General features: G+C 41.0%; 1 protein-coding gene across 1 annotated transcript in view; it reads right to left on the bottom strand.

The window, feature by feature from the left end:
- Positions 1–799: 799 nt before the first annotated feature.
- The window catches only part of grin2aa (glutamate receptor, ionotropic, N-methyl D-aspartate 2A, a), a 381703-nt gene continuing 360098 nt past the window's right edge, over positions 800–22404 (bottom strand). Inside the window, exons 12-15 of the mRNA XM_055152940.1 lie at positions 22152–22241; positions 19409–19506; positions 5341–5579; positions 800–2740 (exon numbers count right to left, since the gene is read on the bottom strand). Of these exons, the coding sequence (XP_055008915.1) occupies positions 800–2740; positions 5341–5579; positions 19409–19506; positions 22152–22241 (2368 nt within the window). The remainder of the gene's footprint in view (positions 2741–5340; positions 5580–19408; positions 19507–22151; positions 22242–22404) is intronic.

The following is a 22404-nucleotide window of genomic DNA, read 5'->3' as shown; positions in this document are numbered from 1 at the left end:
AAAGCAATACTGCAATTTTTTTTTCTATGCGAAGTGCCAGAAAAGAAATGCCCGTCAGCCTGCTAGTCCTTTCATTTGTAAACTTCTTTAGGAGCACTCCTACACATTACTCTTCACCTCCATCACTATGTGTCACTGTGGTTTATCAAATCCATCTGGATTGTGACAAATGGTTTGATAGCATCCTGCTAAAAGCCTTTAGATCAGCCCTCATCACATTTGCCTGTCTCCTCTCACCCTGCCAAGGGTCTCGGTGGCCATATTTGTCAGCGTAACAGCGACTAGAGCACTGTGACGCCCCGGCCCCCTGGGAGGCCCCGTGTCTGGCCCTGTGTCTGGCCCTGACATGGAACGTGCCCATCTGGTTTCCTGTCAGGCCTTTTACGCTCAGCCAGCCTGACAGCAGAGGTGGGCCAGAGAACGCACGTTATTTCACAACAACAAGTGACAAACTAAACACAACAGTTCTTTACCAACAGTACAACATCACCTTCGACCTTTTCTGACACATTTAACACAAGGTGCCCTTTCATCGCCCCTTCCTGCAACCCCTTTGCTTATAGCAAGCTGAGCTCCAGCCATGAATCCAAGAGGGTACATGGCTGAGACTGGACAGAAATGATACCATCTGCAGAGTAATCATAATCCCATCACCTCAGAGGGCATGAGTTCTTTTGGATTAGGTCAGAGAAGAAGAAAAGAATGGCTATGGCATCCTTTAGTGGATAACATAGTTGATAAAATATAATACAAAGCCAGAGAGGAGTTAGGAGCAGAAAAGACATACTTCTTATATCAACTAAACATCGGACTCAAGACTGGGGACTTTTTTATACAGCCGTCTATTGCTGATCTGGGCTGAGTTTAGGACACCACGCTGTGCGGGGTATGCACTAGTCTTATTGGCTGAGTAAGGCATTGCATGCTCCTTAGTGTACATGTCATTGGCTATCCGCCCGTCCCGTGAACAGTATGAAGCATTGGACTTAACAGAGGAGCGCAGATTGTTCGCATCAATGCGTGTTTGAATGGGGGCTGATGTGAGCACAGCTGCAGGGGAGGCCACAGCCAGCTGTTTGTAAATATCTGAGGAGCTCCGCCCATGGACCAGTCTGCTACTGGTGTCGTCCCTTAGTGAGTGGCTGAGGAAGGGGTTGTCAGAGCCATGGATAGGGTACAGGGACTTGCTCCTCTTGCTCTCCTCTAAATTATGATTGAACATAGATTTGGGGCCTGTGCCGAACAGTTTGCCAGAGTAGGGCCGCATGCCGAAAAGATTGGCATACTGGGAGTCGGAGGCAGAATCCAGGAAGCGGTCCTTCTCCTTGAGGCTTACGCTGCGGGCAGGTCGTCCCTGGTCCGTGTCCTTGGGCTTTTCTAGCATGATGTTGTCAAAGGAGTGCTGCCGACTCAGCCGTAGACGGTTTCTCTTTTGCACATGAGGCCCGTCGGTCTGGGGCCAGTAGAGCCCAAACATCTCGTCTTGTGTCTGTGGATGCTGGAGGTGCATGGTGGGACTGATCAGGGAGTCAGCGAGGAGCTGGTCCTCACTAATATCATACAGGTTTGCTGTGTGGAGGCAGGCTTCACAGCGGTTGTAGGGGGAGCGCGTAGCAGACCCTGATGAGGGATAGGATCCGCCTGCTGGGTAACTCGTGGTCATCTTAGACAAGCATGCACGGCAGTGTGTCTGTTTGTATCGATCAATAGTTTCATGTGGCGACAGAGAGAGGTTTTTTTCTTTTAGGCTGTAGTGTTTGGAGTATGTTGGGTCTGGTAACATGTCAGAGTCTGTGTGATGCAGAGGAGAGGAGTTCAGGTGGATAATGGGCTGCTCACACTTCCTGTAATTATCACTGTGGTCAGAATAGATTTCGGGGTAGTCCAGATCGTCAGCGGCCAGGCCTCTGCTCTCGCGGTACTGAATGGGGTCTGAATGAAGGCTCATTTCTCGGTCTGATTCAATAGTGTAAATTTTTTCTCCTCCTGCTCCTCTCCCGCTTTGGTTAGTTCCACTGCTGACCTGTTTAGTCTTTAAGTAGGACAGCTCTACCTCACTGCAATCCCTTGGGTATTTTGACGTCACGGATCTTTTTTTTAAGTTGTCCTTGGACTTCAGGTGCTTGTTGTTTTCTGGGTCCTTGTAGGAGGCGGCTCTGCTGGAGCAGTCGGAGATGTCCGAGTGGGCGGTGTCCTCCGGGAGGTACCTCTGGGTCTTCATGGACAGACGGGGGTCAGGCATGAGCATGTCAGGCATGGGGGCGGGGCCAGGAGGCGCTGAGCGAAGTGAGTCCACAGACTTTTTCCACAGGGTGCGAGGGGGTTTGGCATTGGTCTGGACTGCATCAGCACTCACTGCTACCTCCACTGAGTTGGGATTGGCATCATTCAAGGTCAGGGGATGCTGTCCTCCCTGGAATATGTAGTTGTTGAGGTGGTCTTTGTGGCGGTTGGCGAGATAGGCCTGTATGTCCCCAGTGTCCCCGTAGATCATGTCTTTGGGAGCGTAGCTTCGGTTGTCCGCATAGATAAAGTTCCCCTTCTCCGCCATCATGTCCATGATCATGGGACCAGCCGAGTGCATAAACTCCCGTTTGGGAGAGTTGGCCGCCAGGTTGGCCATGTTGGACATCTGTTTAGCGGACTTTATCAGCTTAAGCATCTTATCCTGGGGACTGAAATCCAGATCCGTCTTTTTCTTCATGTCAATATGAACTCCATGGATACAACTCCAGATTCCCTGTTTGGGGTGAATGTATAAATGGCATGATGGAGGGGAAATGGAAAAAAGTAAATAGGAAAATAGTAGAAAAAAAAGTTAGACAAATGAAATGAGAAATTATATAAAATATCAACATAAACAAAATGTAAATGTGATAGGAAAAGAGAGAAGAGAAAAAACATTTACTTACTCAGTGTTAGAAATCTGTATTTGCAAAGTGAAAAAGCAACTTCAACAAAATTATCAAAACATGACATACAAAAGCCCATACAAGGCTGACAGTGCAGAGCCTTTTGTACTGTAGAGTAGGTGTTTATTTTTCATATAATCACGCTAATCTATTCTATCCTCAGTTCAACTATACTGAAAAAGAACTCTGCTCTAACTACAACTATTTTGTAAAACCTCAGCACCTTCTTCCTTCTAATGTGCTTCTTTTTCTAAGCTAACTTTGCTACATTACCCCTCCCAAAATGGAGCCCAAATACCGCAAAGCTTTTAGGGATGCGTGTCCATGCCTTGCGCTCGCACACACACAACGGGGGGAGACTGCTGACCTTTTACCACAATGGGAGAGAACGGATTGATTTAGCGCCGGGCTGCGACGATTTCACCGCAAAACACGACGCAATTGGGATCTATTCTGGTCGTCGTTGGAGCGCGCCTCGTGATTCCCCGCCCGTGTCATCCTCCCTTTGTGCCTCGCTCCCCTTCTCACAGCCCCTCACTTCCGCACCAGTTCTTAGATGGTGCGTGTGTGTGCCGCGCGCTGGCTCTGCACTCTTCTTTCACGCCAATGGTTGAAAATAGCATCATTAAAGGCCTGTCTGACCCCAATAAGGCGGTATTAGACTTTGCTATGTACTATATGACCTGGAAGGGGGACAAAGTTAAGAACGCTCGCATGGATTTTGGCATTTACTGAAGACTATAAAAATGAGTAATTGGAATTGTTGCATAATTTTGGAGCAGTTTTCTAAAATGTTGCTAATCAGGTCACATAGAACGGCGGACTTAAGACTTATTCCCCACGGTTGTAGTATATTATTCAATGACGTAGGCTTGGCGAAAAGAGACTAGAGAATTTTGGTCTTGAAACTTTCTTTAGCAATTACTCTGATAAGTTACTAAATAGGACAGTTAAATGTGGCGTAGCTGATCCAGCTGTTCAAAGTTGCATAGACAGCAGAAATATGGGTTTTGTCTGAATTAAAGACATGTCAAGGGACTCAAACTCTATCCTGTTCCATAATATCAGTGGGTAGATCTATTTTACAGATTTTTAGGCTACATATATATGATGACGGCCTGAACGGAAGTGGCGTCGCGTCTTCAGTTTTTATTCTGCGTTGAGACAAGCGTTTTTCGAGAGGAAATCTGTGAAGCAAAAATGTCTGGAATTTGATTGGGTATGCATGCCAGGCGGCTAGGCGATGATGTATGTGACGTAAACGCGTACGAAACGTGAGCAGATCTGACCAGAGTTTTGCGTCTTGGGCAGTGTAGACGAAAACGCTACAGCGGAGTGTATTCAACTTTTCCACTCTGGAGGGCGGTTTCAGATTTTTGCGTTTTTTAAGCCCCAAAAACGCCGTCACCGTCTAAACGAAAGGCACTTCCGATACATTATTTTGTTGTTTTTACCCGCAAGCGCTATCATGTAAACAGGCCCTTAGACTTTTGTACAATACGTTAAAATGGTATCATACAAAACTCTGGAGCATTGTTCAAATCAATGAGGCTGGAATTACATGAGACCTAGAAATAAAAATGTGACATTACCATTTAACATTCGCACTCAGGGTTTCCAGGCTTCAGTGATCAATGCATAAGAGTGCGTGAAAAAACTTTACAAGACAATATGGCATAGCTGTGTTTTCTAATGTAATTGTGAAAGTTGCGTTGTTCCTAGGCGTGTGTAAAATACTGAAATATTGGTATATCGTATTGTTTAATGTGATGCTACAGTATCGATATCGTGAGCTGCTGTATCAATATATGGCCAAGAGTATTTTTTGGTATATTTTACTAAATTATTTTGTTACAGCACGACAATTTGGTTTATTCTTTAGTGGAAGGAAACTAATTTATGCGACACATTTGACATTTTCACTGTTTTGATGATTAAATTGTTTGTGTTTCATATTCACTTTGCACAAGAAGAACACTTTTAGTATCACAGCCATGATTTCATCTTTATTGAGCCATATCGAATCGATTTGTAATATATCATATCGAATCAAAAGTGCACTGTAACGAGATATGTATCGTATCGTGGCCTATGTATCGAGGTATGTATCGTATCGGCAACTTCTTAATGATACCCATTGATGGCTTGGGAATTAAGATTTGTCACTGAAATTAAGGGCCATTATTAGGAAAATGTAAATAAATAAATACTAATAAACTTCTATGAGCACAACATTTTCACATGCAGCTCTTAAAAGCGAACCAAATCTACAGGAAAACTGCGTATCTGGCAAACACTAAAAAAGTAAAAGCAACCTATTTTCTAGTATCCACGTGTGAGGTTGACATTACTTTACATAACGTTGCTTTCGATCTTAGACGATACTCAAGTCTAATCACCCACACCACAGAGTGAACTTTGAACTTACCCGACTGATGGAGAAGAGGAGCCCCGGCTGTCCGGAGCAGACCCCAGTGAAGCAGTAGCGCAGCCTCCAGTAGAAGAGATGCTCTGAGATGAAGGTGATGAGGGACAGGCCCATCGCCGTAGCCAACATGTAGAAGACCCCGGCCATGTTGTCCACATCCAGCTGACTGGACATCACCTCGTTCTTCTCGTTGTGGCAGATACCAGTCAGCCATTGGGCCTCCAGCTCCTCCATCTCACCTGGTGCATAAAACAGAGGGGTTCAGCAGTGTGAGGAAGGGAGAGAGAGAGCATTTATATGAATGACTTGAGAGATGACAGGTTGAGGTTGATTCCATGGCAAAAGAAAAGTTGACAGGACAAAAGTTTGACATTTGAGTGACGACATTTCCATGACTTCTTCAGGCGAAACATCTACACACTAAAACTTTAAATTAGTTGAGTAAAATTTTCTTTTGCCATGTTTGAGAATGATAAAAATCTAGGATCGTTGTCACAATTTAAAACAAAATATTAACCTATAACTTTTTAATGCAAGAAAGTACTCAAAATGTTGCATATAACAAGAACTTGAACCCATGAATAGTATTATAACCTTCACTTTGCTTTCTCCAGGTTGCTCGTTTCTGAATTACGACTTGCCATAAGACTTAATCTGAATCCAAATTACTTTTTATTATTCACTTCCGAGGGACAAATATTTTTGTTACAGATATGCACTGCTGAGTAGAAGCAGAAATGGGGCGTTCAATATACAACAATGGCAAATACAATCACTCTGACTTCCCATCAACTTGTGATAGAATCGTATTAATATGAGAACGGTGACTCACTTCTAAGATGTGAGTAAAGGCAGAACTTTAAAGCAAACTTTAAAAGAGTCTGTACTTGACTCAGAAAACCAAATTTTAGTCCTTTCAGTATATAAAATTATATATTTGTGTAAAGATATTGCCTGTAAGTTTAAAAATCCTATGTCAGAATCTTGCTACCTCATCAAAAACATGCCCAAAGTTGTGTTTTGTTTCATTCACACGCTTGAGTAACCCTTTATTTTTAGTCTGTCTACATCTTCTCAGATCTCACATCTTCACACGTCTGTTCCACCTTGTGATGTCATGAAGATTTCAAGTTAACAACTACTTTTTATCCAGTGACGGAGTTAGCAATTTGGGGGCCCTAGGCGAACTTGAGTTTGGGGCCCTCACTATAATGCACCGTTTTTTTGTTTTGTTTTTTAATATATTTAGTGTCTGTTTTTCCCCGTTGTTCTTGAAACATGCACATCTCTCTTTGTTTGAACTATGGTGGATTGGAAACTTGTCTTATTAGTTTGGTCGTCTGCTAGATAATCAGAGCTGAAAGTAGTTTTATTTTTTTGCTTAGTACAGTTGCATTTTTGTTCACATCCATTACATGATTATTATTGTTTTTCTTATGATTGTTGTTTCAAAGTAAACAACCCTTATTAAATGTCATACTGAGAGAAAATCAAATTGCTCTGAGGCTTCGGTCAGTAGTGGCACTGAGGGCAATTGGTTGGGGGCCCCTCCAGGTTTGGGGGCCCTAAGCAGCCGCCCACTTTTGCCTAATGGTAGCGCCACCTCTGTTTTTACCTTTAGTTCAGCAGAGACTGACAATTCCACAGCTGAAATCATCCAAGTAGTTCTAGTGAAGGTGTGTGGAGTTTAAAAACACAGTGGAGCATTTCCTGTATCACCACATGACATCACAAGGTGGAACTGAGTGTAACTGAGAGTATATGCAGGATGTGTGTGTTAAAGATGTGTGAATGGAACAAAACACAGCTCCAGATATAATAAAACAGTACAATGCAAGCGTTTTTTTTTTTTTAGAAATTTAGTTGGATGTGAACCGTATGGAAGAAGATTCTAGAGAAGAGGAACATGCTGTACCTTTGTATATAATGAGAGACAATAGTAGGAACATTTGTCTGTAACTATTCCAGGCATTTGTTTCTCTGTCATCGTTCAACAATAGAATTAGGCTACGTTTATACAATGACAGTCTGAACAGAAGACGCAAAAGTGGCGTTGCGACTTCACTTTTTATTCTGTGTTTCGTCGAGCGTTTTCGGGAGGAAATCTGCGCGCATTCGGTGACGCAAAAGTGTGTGGAATTTGATTGGGTATGCGTGCCAGGCGGCTCGGTGGTGACTCAACGCTACGTGGTGATGTATGTGACATAAAGGCGTAAATGACGTGAGCAGATCTGACCAGAGTTTTGCGTCTTGGGCAGTGTAGACGAAAACGCTACGGCGAAGCGTGTTCAACTTTTCCGCTCTGGACGATGGTTTCAGATTTTTGCGTTTTTAAGCCCCAAAAACACCGTCACCGTCTTAACGAAAGGCACTTCTGATAAAACTTTTTGCCGTTTTTACCCCCAAGCGACAAAGTAGGTGGGGTTTGCAGTTCATTTCGAAACACATGCTTTGCTCATAGTTATAAATAGTGTAGAAAGCCTTTACAGAACACAGCGACCGGGTTTTTTTTTCCAGTGGTGTTACCAACAAAGAGACAAAAACGCTTCCTTATACAGTACATTATGCTTTGGTTCAGTACTTCACCACTTTACTGCAAAAACAACCCATTTCTTCTCGGGAGTACAATAAGTCAATATCACTCTAACATCAAACTCGCCACAATTCTATACTATATTCGCCGGAAAACACATCCGAATGCTGTTTTCCTTTCTTTGGTGCTGGCTGTTAAAGTAAATTACATTTCTGGAGCATCAGTGCGTTCCTGGCTCCTTCACGCCGCAGATTGTTTCCTTAATGAAAGAAAGGTAGAGAGCAACAAAGACCTTATCTCCTCTCATCCCTCAGCCCCTTCGCCGTGGCTCCCTCCCTGACATTTGGCGTTTAGCTAATCCAATCGCTGTCATTCAGGCTGGGGAGAGCTGCTGAGGCTAGTGGGGGAAGACAAATATCATGGCGGTGCTTAGAGCGAGGACTTTAAAGGCGGAGAGGCTAGCTAACAGAGGCTAAGCAGTGATAGCAACGGTATTAAAGGAAATGGCTTTTTTTAGTGCGTACTCGTAGTATTTCAAAAAGAACGCTGTAAACGGTGCAGTGATGAAAACTGGAAAAATGAAAAATTAGAAATACTCTGCTGTAACTAAGTAGATTTTTGGCATGTTTGTACTGTGTAGAGCAGATTTTTCACTTGTAGCTACTAGTTAAGTATAATTCAAGCCAAGTATTTGTAATTAGTTGCATTTAAAAGGTCCAATATTACACAAAATTGACTCTTGTGAGCTTTATAATGTTGTTACCTCATTCACACATGTTTAAAGGGCCCATCTCATGCAAAATCAACTTTTCAGAGCTTTCTACCTTCTAAGAGTGATGTGTGGGGCTTGTATATGTCGCCGAAGTGGTTTTTAGATTGATTTGGCGTTTTTTTTTTACAAATTGCAGCGTATTTCTGCCACCTTCCCACGTGACAACGAACTAAAGCCTGCTCCAACGATAACCCGCACCCGTGCCCCTCCCCCAATCCACCGCCTCCACCCTGCATCGGCTGACAATTCCCACATGAACACCTAAACAAAAGCAACAGCAAAAGCTAATTGTTCTACACTGCAGTGTACACGACAAAATAAGTTTATCTACTAGTGTTTATTAATACTTTACCAATCAGTAATGTTCAGCTGATGCCGACGCGGTGATTCCGGGTCCAACACATAAAGCCATGATGAATAAAAGTTTATTCCTACTGCTATCAGGGTGCACGCCTGTCTCTCCCCTCCCTCCCTGAGATGGCGGAGGAAGGGCGGCTCACTCAGAGCCTACATCATGTTTGGAGGGCGGAGCCTGTGTTTTCTCAGGACGGGCAGGGGGATGAGCAATAGTCTGTCTTTCACAGTTCCTGGTCTGTGACTGCCTCCAAGAAATCAGTAAGATTTCATAACTATTGTGTAATGGATGTTCCAAAACCCAAATTGTGCTTGTTTATGTGCAGAAGATACGAATGTGAAAAGAGTTATTTTGCATGAGATGGGCCCTTTAAGTAATCCTTTGTCTACATCTCCAGAGCTCAAAATGCTCTGTTCCACCTTGTGATGTCATGTATGCTACCTTTTACCTTTAGTTCAGTAGAGATTGGCAATTCCTGGGCTGAAGTAATCCAAATCATTCTAGTGAAGATGTATGGAGTTTAAAAACACAGTGAAGCTCTTCCTGTATTAGCACATGACATTACAAGAGGGAACAGAGAGAAGAACTCAGCCTAAATATGCAGGGTTTGTGTGTTAAACTTGTGTGAATGAATGAAACTAAACTCCAGGTATTTTTTGGTGAGGAAACAAGATAACATAGATGAGCAAAACAGCGCAATATTTAAAAAGTTCATGAATACTGTACAAGACTAGGGTGATAAGAATTTCAAAATAAAAAACTGGGACATCCCTGTTTTTGTGGTGGTTGGTAATAATACAATTGTCAAACAAGGAATGGAATAATAAAGGAATTAAGGAAAATTGCTATGCAGAGACCACTCGTGACTAACATGGGAGTCAGTATAGTCTCATTTTCGTTGTGTTTTGGCCATTTTTAAGCAGATTTTTTTGTATTTTACCTAAACAAATTACAATTAATGCATCTCTTTACTGCTGACAGGGATCAGATTGGTCAAAAATAGGGACACCTGGGACACTTCTTACATAAAACTGGGACAAATCAATGGTTTTGGATAAATCTGCTGGGACAAGGGACAGACTCCCAGTCCACGACGTCTCTGCTAATAAGGGAACTATTAACTAGTACTCTGAGAATTATTTTTCATGCATACCTTTTACTTTTACTTAGTACAATTGGCAGTGGTACTTCTACTTGCAATTTATTGACTTGAGTACAAATCCCACCATCCACTCTTTCCACCACTGCACTAGATAGTTTATTGTCAAACGCCTCCTCTTACTAGTGTAAAAATGCACAAATCTGTCTCCACAGAACTGACAAATGCTCTTGGATGTGGTTCAACATTTAAAACCTTTTACAATGGACTACTTTGGAAACCCCTGAACTTTACCTGGAGTACTTTTGTTGTTGTTGTAATCCTATTAGCAAAATGGTCTCAAATATAAGTGCTCCTACGTGTTGCTATACTCCACACATCATGATATTGTCAAAGCGATGTATTGTATTGTTAAAGTTTGCATGGTTTGTACATAAAAAAAAAAAAATAAAAATAAACATTCTAATACTTTCAAAGCATACATTGTGATTAAAAACATTAGCAACAAATTGATAAAAGCCACACTGTTAATTGTTCAAAATATTCCTCAGTGTTTTCAGCAGAGCGCACCAGATACACCTGTTCTAAGCTTTCAAAAAAAAAGATTAAAAAAATATTTCTTTCACGTTCTGTTTGAGAGTTTTATAAAAATCTAAACAACTGGTCAAAACAAAAACAAACCATAAATAGAGAGCTGAAATTAAAGTGGGAGTAAACATCTACAGTCTGCTCTTAACGTTTCAAATCGAGCTGATAAACTGGTCAGTACTTGGAGGACTAAAGTAAAACGTGAGGGATGAGGACGGGCAGGGTCTAGAGGAATAAGGAACCTTGTGATTGGTCAAACACTTCAGACACAGGCCAGTCTTGTGTGATGTCATGTAGTACTTGAAACTACAGTCGCCACAGGACGCAGCACACACTAAGGCTGCGTTCAGAATGCAGCCTGAAGTGACCCATTTCCGAATTTTTTTGGCCCCTATGTGACCTGTATCTGATCTTTTAATGACAGTCTGAACGACCCAGATCAGATTTTTTCAAATGTGACCCAGGCCACTTGGATATGTGGTCCTGAAACCGATACATATCCGATCTTTTGACCTGCGACTTCAGTCTGAACGGCCAAAGCGCATTCATCCGACCTACACGTTGTTAATGAACTCCGTGTCACTGAAGCGAAGCACATCACCACTCACCACTCTTGGCTACGTCTGCACATCCACACGTTCCTTTCAACGGACGTCGCTGCCGCTGCCCCACAAAACACCACGGCCAAAAACCTCGTCCTTCTCCTTCTCAATCTCCTCCTTAAAACAAGTAAGTTGTTCATGTTCTGGCTCCGGTACGAGAGGAACTTTAAAATCTCCAGGTGCTCAATGCTCGCGTCCATGTTTGGACAACTTCCGTAAACACAGAGCACGCTCGCTGCGGTTGACGTCATCGTGTCTCCAGTGCGCATGCGGGACACTTTCGGGCCATTTACTGTTCACACTGGAGATCACATACAAGTCACATTTAATTGGAAATGTGAACGAACTCGCAAAAACATTGGATTTCACAAAAAAATCGGAATTGAGCGTTAAGCCCTGCTGAACGTAGTCTTAGATTTAGATATTTTTTGGACCAGAAAGCTGCAAAATGATCTAGTTTGAACTCACACTGCCAAAAAAAACCCAAAACAAAAAAAACACTAGGAACAGTGGACAATGTTACGAAAAGAGTTTAGTAGAGAAACCAGTTGTAGTGTTTAGTTCCACTTTAAATAGTTCTTTCAGTGTAGATGGTTGGAGAAATGTTGAAAAAGGCGTATTTTTAGATAGGATTTTGGAGTCTCTTAGTTCCAGCCAAAGAAGAGTGAAGCAGTGGGGGGCAGCTGTGGCACTGTGAGCTGACTCTGACACAGAAGGAGACAGAGAATTCAAATGTTCCTCTCCTCTGCACAGGGAACAAGGCCCAGGCAAAAACACGCCGTTTGGAACACATAGGAGCCACTGTTGGGTTTCATCGACAGTACAATAACACCCTGTTTTTAACTCATATTTATGCTTATAATAATAATAACGCTCATTTTGTCGGGTGCTGGAGACTAATTAAAAGATGGGTTTTGACTTTAGTGAATTCATGTTGTGAATACACTGCAAAAACAGAATTTAAGAATATTAATCTGGATTGAATTTGAGTTCATATGTATATTTAAATCAGGGTCGAGATATTTGGTCTATTTCAAAGTATTTGCGACCGATTTTTTGTTTAGCTTTCTCTGGTTTCTAAAATGATCTGCCCTTTTTTTTTTTATCTTAGTTGACAGTGGAGGTGGAAGTTTATTAGATCATTAAGTTTTCTTCTTCCCACTCCTTTTTGGGCAAAATAATAATAATAGTACATTTTTTTGTTGTTATTTTCTATTATGATTTCATTTCTGTTATATGTTCCGTCGTATGTGAATGTAAATCTTTACTTGCCCAAAATAAATGCATTAAAAAAAAAAAGATCCCCCAACAGTTTTATTTATTTATTTATTTGTTGATTTATTTAAATATATAATATAATAATCTAAAAGTATCCACACTAAGTTTTAGAACACCCTCATTTTTCCAGTTATTTATTGCAACTCAAGTCGTGCAAGTCCAAGGAAGAGCTTAAAATGGTACAAAGGTAAGAACTGAACAGCCAGAGGTTTAAAAAAAAAAGGTAAAAGACAACAAAATACAAGTCCAAGCTCTGCCAAAACTACCTCAGGAAAAACAGAACAAGAAAACTTGAAAACATGGAGTGTCCAGCGCAGTGTCCAGACTTAAACCCCATCGAGCTGGTTTGGGATGAACTGGACAGAAGAGTAAAAGCCAAACAACCTACAAGTGCCACACATTTATGGAAACTTCTGCAACAGACTTGAGAAGAACTTTCTGAAGAATATTTGATTTCTATTGTAAAAAGAACGAGCCACGAGTGTGTTCAGCTGTTATATCTGCCAAAGGTGGACACTTAGATGAATCAAAAGTTTAGAAGACATTTTGGTCTATAAATTGATTCCATGATTTATTTTTCAACTCAAATTGCTTATTTGTTCTGTGCTTTCATTTCAGAATGAATGACACAATAAATAGTAAAAAAACTGCAAAAAGTGTGGTGTCTACAACCTTTGCCAGGTAGTGTTTATTGCTAAATTATATAAAAGCCATATCAAAATTGTATTAGCAGTGTATCTCTTTTCAAAATATAAATTTTGCCCCCATCTGAATGCATTACAACCTTTACTATCACTAAGTATTGATTGCTTTCACATTCTACACTGTGATCTTTCTCAGTAGTATACAAATTGGCCTTAAAAAAAACACAGGAACTAGAACAGGAAAGGCAAAGTAAGATAACATAGATCAGAAAATAGCACATTAAAAGGTCATGAATATCTCGATTTACCGGTCAATCTACGTTCCTACCCTCACCTATGGTCATGAGCTTTGGGTAATGACCGAAAGGACAAGATCGCGGATACAAGCGCTCGAAATGAGTTTCCTCCGCAGGGTGGCTGGGCGCTCCCTTAGAGATAGGGTGAGGAGCTCAGTCACACGGGAGGAGCTCGGAGTAGAGCCACTGCTCCTCCACGTCGAGAGGAGCCAGTTGAGGTGGCTCGGGCATCTGTTCCGGATGCCTCCTGGACGCCTCCCTCGGGAGGTGTTCCGGGCACGTCCCACCGGGAGGAGGCCCCGGGGAAGACCCAGGACACGCTGGAGGGACTATGTCTCTCGGCTGGCATGGGAACGTCTCGGGATCCCCCTGGAAGAGCTGGAGGACGTGTGTGTGGAGAGGGAAGTCTGGGAGGCCCTTCTCAGAGTGTTGCCCCCGCGACCCGACCTTGGATAAGCGGAAGAAAATGGATGGATGGATGGAAGGTCATGAATACTGTACAAGATTAGGGTGACCAGAATTTCAAAATAAAAAACTGGGATATCCCCATTTTTTTGGTGGTTGGTAATAATAAAATTGTGAAACGAGTGCATAATTAAGGAAAATCGTTATGCAGAGACCATTCATGACTAACATGCGAGTCAGTAAAGTCACATTTTTTTGTGTTTTGGCCATTTTTAAACAGATGGTTTTGTATTTTACCTAAACAAATTACAATAAAGGGATCAGATTGGTCAAAAATAGGGACACCTGGGACATTTCTTATATAAAACTGGGACAAATCAATGGTTTTGGATAAATCCACTGGGACAGGGGACACAGGGCTTAAAACTCGGACTGTCCTTGGGAAATAGGGACAAAAAGCAGCTGGATTTGACCAACTACGCCACAAAACTACACATCTTTGTTGTATTTCTTTTAACTCTCCAAACCTCTACAACACTGTGATACCATCTAGGAAGACGAGTAGTGCATTTCTTTCATTAACATAAGTTCCTGTTCACTACCTCTACCCCCCTTACACATAATCTTCTAAATGGCTTCTTATCAGAACTAATTATGCCTATCGCTAACAATGAAAATGATTGGAAGCGACTATACCTAGTTGACTGCATTGCCACTTGACTGCAAATGGGAGTTTATCTGTGCCATATTATGCAATGAAAACAAAGCTAAACAAAAGCAGCGATATTCTGATTTAATCTCATTTCATACATATGGGGCATGCTCTGTAAAGCCTTATAAAACCTAACAAGGGGAGTTCATTTAAGGATTCACTGTGTAATTCTTCTCACTAGAGGGTCTGCCACCTGTTTCTCTATAGAGATGTTATTGCTTTGACTGAAATGTTCCACAGTATGTCATTAAACGTATCTCTCATCATAGAAACAAGCAGGTGACAACAAGAGGCCCCGCTCGTAGTAAAAATACATGTTTTTTTCAAAAACTGGCTACAGAAAAAGCCAAAAAAGTATGTTTAAATCTATACTGTGGCGATATCAAAGTCAAGCAGTAACAGAGCACACAAGAAAAGTTACATAGTGCATCTTTAAAGAGCCCATATTTACGGAATACGGGGAGATGTCACAACAAACGCAAACGCCGCAGCAAATACAAATGCGACAACACAACAAAAAGCCACAACAAACCAAAAAAAGCCACAACGGAAATGACCGCAGGACTCTATTTTCTGACAGGCCGATCAAGCGGCAAGTGAAGAAGAAGAACTACAATGAAACGAGTAATGATAAAACAATAAATTACTTTTACTTATGTTTCCAACTTCTCCGTTCGCTTGATCGGTCCGTCGGAAAATAGAGTCCCGCGGTCATTTCCGTTGTGGCTTTTTTGGTTTGTTGTGGCTTTTTGTTGTGTTGTCGCATTTGTATTTGTTGCGGCGTTTGCGTTTGTTGTGACCCCTCTTGGCTTACATACACCGTTATCTGATCTATGTTATGTTGTTTGCTCGTCAAAAACATACTGTACCTGAAGTTAGGTTTTGTTTCATTCACACAAGTTTAACACAAATCCTGCATGTTTAGTTCTTCTGTCAAACAGAAAACACTCCAATCCACCTTGTGATGTCATGTGATGATACAGGAAGTGCTCCACTGTGTTTTCAAACTTCACACACCTTCACTAGAATCATCTGGGAAATTTCAGACCTGGAATTGTCAATCTCTACTGAACAAAAGGTAAAAGGAGCTGTTAAATTGAAAACAGAGCCCTGCACTTGAGGCAAAACAGTGTGGTGAGGGACACATTTTAAAAGCTCATTGCGGCCGGGAGCGGGCGGGTGGGATGATAAACTGCAGTCCCGCAAACTAAATATGAGTGTAAAGTAAAATATACCGTATTTTCCACACCATAGGGCGCGCTCTTAAGCCTCCAACCCCATCAAAAATCGACTGCATGCCCCACAATCCAGAGCGCCCTATACAGGAATCCACTCGGGTGTCCCAGTACGACTTCAGTAAACTACAAAGCCGCACCACCCGCAGCGCACGCAAACACACACAGAGCAGACAGCGACCGCGCAGCGAAACACACCCGCAGCCACACTCATCACTCCACGCCGACGAGGAACGGAACGGAGGAACGAACCGAAAAAGCGAGTGCAATGTGTCACTTCTAGACACAACTGAACAACTGAGTCACTGCGAACACGCCGACAATCCAGCGGTCCCAGACAGCACCTCCCTACACGCCACAACTGAACAAAGCCCAGAGTCACCGTGAACACACCAAAGTCCCACTGACCCATCCAACTGTTGTGTTTCGTTTAAAGTCTGGTGCGGTTTATTTGTGAAAAAAGTTCGAAAATAGACCATTTAATGACAGTGCGCCTTATAATCCAGAGCGCCCTATAGTGCAGAAAATACGGTACAAAGATTCATGTATCCCTATCCTACATAATTTGTGCTGGATATTTTATTTGGCATTAATAAAAACATTTTAAGCAGCCTAAACTTGCAGATGTGGTCTAATCTCACGCACATTTTAGACAATTCCTTTCCACTTCTCCATGTTTTACAGGGTTTAAGAAAGCGAACCTTTCCATTCTGTGGGATTTGCGGGCGGGAGCGGGACAATATATCGCAGATTTGGGAGGAAGAGGCAATGAAAATTACAATTCTTTACAGGAGCGGGCAAGAGTGGGACTGAAAATTCCGTCCCACGCAGACCTATACTTGAAAACTACCGATTCATGACATCCCAAGGTCGAACAGAGCATTTTGAGCTTTGAAGATCTAGACAGACTAATAATAAGCAAGTGTGAATGAAACAAAACACAACTTCAGGTCTGTTTTTGAGGAAGTAACAACATTCTAACATGTCTTAAAGCGCACAAGAGTTAAATTTTGCGTAATATATAGGACCCTTAATCAACCCCAGTGCACTTTATGCTTGTGGCTGTGACTTAAAACAGTTATATTTTTGGAATCTGTAACTTGTTTATAAAGAGAGTCATTCTGATAGGATAATGCCCCAGTTGCCGCAGAGGGGACTGCATTAGAATAACTTAGAGAATCGACTCTGGCTGTGCTCAGAAAGGGCTTTGGAGTCCAGAGGAACATCAAAGCACTGTTTATGCTTTGTGCTGTCAGAGGGGAGAGCGAGTGTGTACAGAGGAAGGAATTACAGAGCTGCCACTGGAAGCCGGCTAACCTTTTGGCTACCCGTGTGCCGTCTCCGCTTTGAATTTGTATTAGAGTGGACTAAGTTGGCTATGTTCATATGAAGTAGTCGGCTATATATGATGTATGAATTAAGTTGTAGCAGTTCAACAAAGACGGGTCGGGAATAGGAAAGTGGAAAGGGGATAGAGCAGACCTGGGCATTGTGCAGCTCCCGGGACACATTTGGTTGACTCTGACTGGCCCATTTAAGTTAATTTGGAACTACAAAATAAACATATTTCATAATTTTACCTCATGCATGGACTAAAGCTGCATTGCTTTTATGTTAGAGGTGTTTTTTTTTATGTAATTTTTTGTAAGACAACATCACTTTTTCATTGCTTAGTCATAACATTTACTCTTCCCAGTCTTACCAGCTTGTCCAAACAATGTCATTTACTGCTTTTTATAAAGAAATACAATTAAAGTTATACAGAATTGAGTAAATTATGGCCCGGCCTTCCACAATATTTTCTGTTTTTCATGTGGCCCCATGGAAAAAAAGAATTGCCCACCCCTGAGTTAGAGAAACAGAGCTGTTGTTTACAAGATTAATTGAAAAGAAAAGGAAAATAAAACTGGGATCAGTGTAAACTATTTAAAAAAAAAAACATAATTTAGAAAAAATATGTTTGTTACTTGAATTCTTGGGATTACAAAGGAAATAATTCACACCAAAATCTTGTCAAGGTATTTTAAAAGCAAAAACTTTATATTATTATTATCATTATATTATTATTAATTATATCGTACCGTGAGATGCATATTGTGATAATATTGTACAGAGAGATTTGGATATTGTTACATCCCTAGTGTAAACTATTCAAAATAACATAATTAAACCATAATTTAAATGTTCTAAAACTTAAACAAACATATTTTTCCAGTGTACTTTTGTGGTAGACAGCCCACCACCCCCTTATTTCCAGGGAGACGTTATTATTTTGCCTGGAATGTTCCGCAGTATGCCAGTAAACTTCTCTATCTCCGTAGAAACAAGATGAGAGCGCCAACAGACCAAAGTTACAGATTTTTGGCGAGAGGACCCCACTCATAGATAGAGCTAGATAGAAGAGAAGTGAAATAGTCCAGGCAGAGCAATAACATCTCCATGGAGACAGACTTGTGGGCCATCAGAAAAGTTACACAGTGCAGCTTAAACATGGAGATCCGGGGTAGTTTGCATTTAATTTTTTTGGGTCATAGTTTGAGAATAAACCATAATATAGTAAGGATGTAACAATAACCGAAATGTCGTGATATCGTATCATCAAAAGTCTCACAATAATATCGTGGGCTGTCACAATATATTGAATCATAAGTTCCTTTGCTTAAATGCACGGTTTTACAGCAGCAACAGCTTTTAAACATAAGAAACTACATTTCCCATGATTCATTTCAGTGCAAAGAACATGAAGAGATCTGTTTTTTACTTGAATTCTTGGGATTATGACAGAAATAATTCACACCAAAATCTCGTCAAGGTATTTTAAAAGCAGAAACGAGTCCCATCCACAATTATATCAGCCTCTCCAAAATATCGCAATAAATATCATACCTTGAGATGCATATTGTGATAATATTGTATCGAAAGATTTGGATATCGTTACATCCCTAGTGTAAACTATTCCAAAGAAAAACATAATTAAACCATCATTTAAATGTTCTAAAACTTAAACAAGAGTATTTTTCTGGTGTACTTTTGCGGTAGAGAGCCCACCACCCCCTTATCTCCACGAAGACGTTATTGTTTTGCCTGGAATGTTCCACAGTACACCATTAAACTTCCCTATTTCCGTAGAAACAAGATAGGAGCACCAACAGACCAAATTTACAGATCTTTGGTGAGAAAACCCCACTCATAGATAGATCTAGATTGAAAAGTGAAATATTCCAAGTACTACATATCCCATGATTCATTTCAGCGCAGACAACATGAAGAAATATGTTTTTTACTTGAATTCTTGGGATTATGACGGAAATAATTCACACCAAAATCTTGTCAAGGTATTTTAAAAGCAGAAATGTGTCCTATCTACAATTATATCATAATAAATATCGTACCGTGAGATGCATATCGTGATAAAATCGTACAGAGAGATTTGGATATCGTTACATCAAACAGTAGCCTTTTTTGCTTCCATTGTTTTGAGACACACACACACATAGAGACGTATGAGTGATCCGGTGTATGTGAATGCGTTGTGAGCCTGTCCGTTACCGTCGCCGATGATGGCCAGGATCGCCAGGTCCACCTGTCTCTTCCAGTAGGAGCCCTTCTGCAGAGCGATGCCATATCCAGTGGTAGCGAAGATGTAGCTAAGAGAAAAACAAATATGTTAACCTTTATCAAGCAGGTAACGTCGCCGCGCGTTAGAATGTATGTGCCTGGAGAGATCGCTTACATAAACATGGCACAAAAACACACAAAAATGCAGCTAACAGTTTAGTTTATTTTAATACTTGTATAAATGAAAATACAGTGAAATGATACTGCACTTAAAGGTCCTATATTATGTCGAATTTTGGATTTTAACCTTTGAGAGCTTAGATTTTTCTGTTAGTGCTGACACAATACTAAAATTTTAAACCAAATCCGATACCAGAATGATGATAAAAACACTCTTTCTTTAAACAATATAACGTAACTTACAACGTTAAATCTATGTGCGCTTATACTTGTTCTGATACAGCTCAAGATCATTTAAAAATATTCAGAAAAGGTTCATTTCTGTCCTGTGAATCTGACTTTTTTAGTATCGATACCTGCTCAAATGAGTATCTAGTTTTAGTATCGATTAGTATCTTATTTTCGATATTTTTGACAACCCTAAAAGCAATAAACATGGTCATTTGCGCAGTATAAATCTGTTTGAGCTTGTAAATATGAACAGATTTTATTATTTTAAATTTGTTTGCATAATATAGGACCTTTAGATTCGACGATACCTTTATGGGAACAGGTTTTGTCCATGACTTCTCTGCTTCGGCCATAGTTGGGAATACTAAATACGTTTATGAATGCATGATGATTAGTTATGACCCAGTAAGACCAGTTATGACGTTATGTTTACGTAGAGTTTTGCGCACATCCTCTGCACTGGTCCTGGATGAGATAACGTCCTTTACTGTCTTTTGAACATTACACATACAGCTGCAGCTTTTTACATTCATAAAGATACAGAGACAGACACATGATTGCGATGTAAACATACTAAAATGGCATCTGTTTGGGATGTGGTTGGGTTTTTAAACATGCAATGCAAGATCACAGTGTATAATACAATTCGTTGATTTGAGTAGATAGCACTTTTTAATGCATTTCCTAGTAGATTGCCTCAAGTTTGTTAGTTAAATTACTTTTTTCTGGAGATATAAGACTAGTTATAAGAGGTTACATAATACCGTATTTTCCGCACTATAGGGCGCTCTGGATTATAAGGCGCACTGTCATTAAATGGTCTTTTTTCGAACTTTTTTCACAAATAAACTGCACCGCATTTTATACGAAACACAACAGTTCGATGGGTCAGTCGGACTTTGTTTGTCGCGTTCACGGTGACTCTGGGCTTTGTTCAGTTGTGGCGTGTAGGGAGGGTGCTGTCTGGGACCGCTGGATTGTCGGCGTGTTCGCAGTGACTCAGTTGTTCAGATGTCGCTAGAAGTGGCACATTGCACTCGCTTTTTCGGTTCGTTCCTCCGTTCCGTTCCTCGTCGGCGTGGAGTGATGAGTGTGGCTGCGGGTGTTTTTCGCTGCGCGGTTGCTGTCTTCTCCGTGCGTGTTTGCGTGAGCTGCAGGTGGTGCGGCTTTGTAGTTTACTGAAGTCGTGCTGGGACACCCGAGTGGATTCGTGTATACGGCGCTCTGGATTGCGGGGCACACAGTTGTTTTTTGATGGGGTTGGAGGCTTTTGAGTGCACCCTATAGTGCGGAAAATACGGTATATATTTCACAGATTTCATTCAGGCTATGGTGGCATAAATAGTTTTAAACTAACAATTTAGTCTTAATCAATTTGCTATGTAGAATTGTCAGGTTATTTTCAGAATAGTAGTAACTTTTTAAGCATATATCAATCATAGACTGTTTAAAGAAGTGGACCAAGGGAGTGTCAAATCACAAACAGTGTTCAGCTCCAGTCAAATGAAGCTCACAAGTCTAGTGGTTTTAGGGACGAATTTGGAGCAGAGTTCCAAATTAGGAATAGGAATTTAATTATGGACAAAATAGCTCAATAAAAACACCAAAATCATAGTTAATCAGAGTTAATACAAACATTTTAAGACCAAAATCATGAGACTGACTGCAGCAGTTACAGAGAGGTGACAATTTTTCCAATGTAAATTCAATTGGAGCCAAAACAGGTTAGGGTTAGGTTGCTTTACTCGTACCTGTAGGTAAATTTGTCCTGCAGATTTGAGAGGCAGGTCCCACATTTCACATCTCATTCATCCACAAAGTAGATGGAACATGGTGGCTAGCGAGTTATTTATGTTCATTTATATATATACAGCCTAAGATATCAATACAATAAGAAGAAGAAAAGTGTGATTCCGTTGTGCCAAAGTTTAATTCAAGGTGTTTTTAGACTATGAGGGAAAATTCTAGACTATCCAGGGCTACCACAGACACTAATATTCAATTAACAGTACAAATAATCTCTGAAGTTAAGAAGAAAGTGCCAGCCTTTTACAGTATCAAATCATTATAATCCACAAATCTCAAATCAGAGCTGTAGACTTCCCATAGAATCTAACAGAATTCTATGCAAATCCTACGACCCTAATTTGAAGTAAGTGGAATATTTCGTTCTATCTAGCAAGCGCACTTTTTTCTTAGAGGTTTTTTTAGACATTATTTGTACCAAAATTAACTATTGTGGTAAAAGTACTGCACTAATTACTACTATGCAAGTGTGGGCGCAGTGTTATTATGAGATATGAAGTAAAATGAAAAGCATTACCCGCTGCCAATGGTGACCAGCTTACAGCCCTCATCTCTCCCAGCCATGTAGTTGAGCACTGCAGCGTCGTAGATAAACGCATCCAGTTTCCTGAACGAGAGAGAGAAAAAAAAGAAAGAGATACAAAATGAACAAGGGAATCAGAAAAACGATGGGCGGGAAAACAGATGAGACATGAGAGCTTTGAGATGCTTAGAGCCCGTGCCAAGTACACATGGGTAGAGACAAAAGACTGCAGCGGTGTGGATCAATT

Source organism: Boleophthalmus pectinirostris, unplaced genomic scaffold (genome assembly GCF_026225935.1).
Source record: "Boleophthalmus pectinirostris isolate CB_2022bp ecotype Guang Dong unplaced genomic scaffold, ASM2622593v1 HiC_scaffold_17, whole genome shotgun sequence".
Classification (NCBI taxonomy): Eukaryota; Metazoa; Chordata; class Actinopteri; order Gobiiformes; family Gobiidae; genus Boleophthalmus; species Boleophthalmus pectinirostris.
This window is presented reverse-complemented; position numbering and strand designations above follow the sequence as displayed.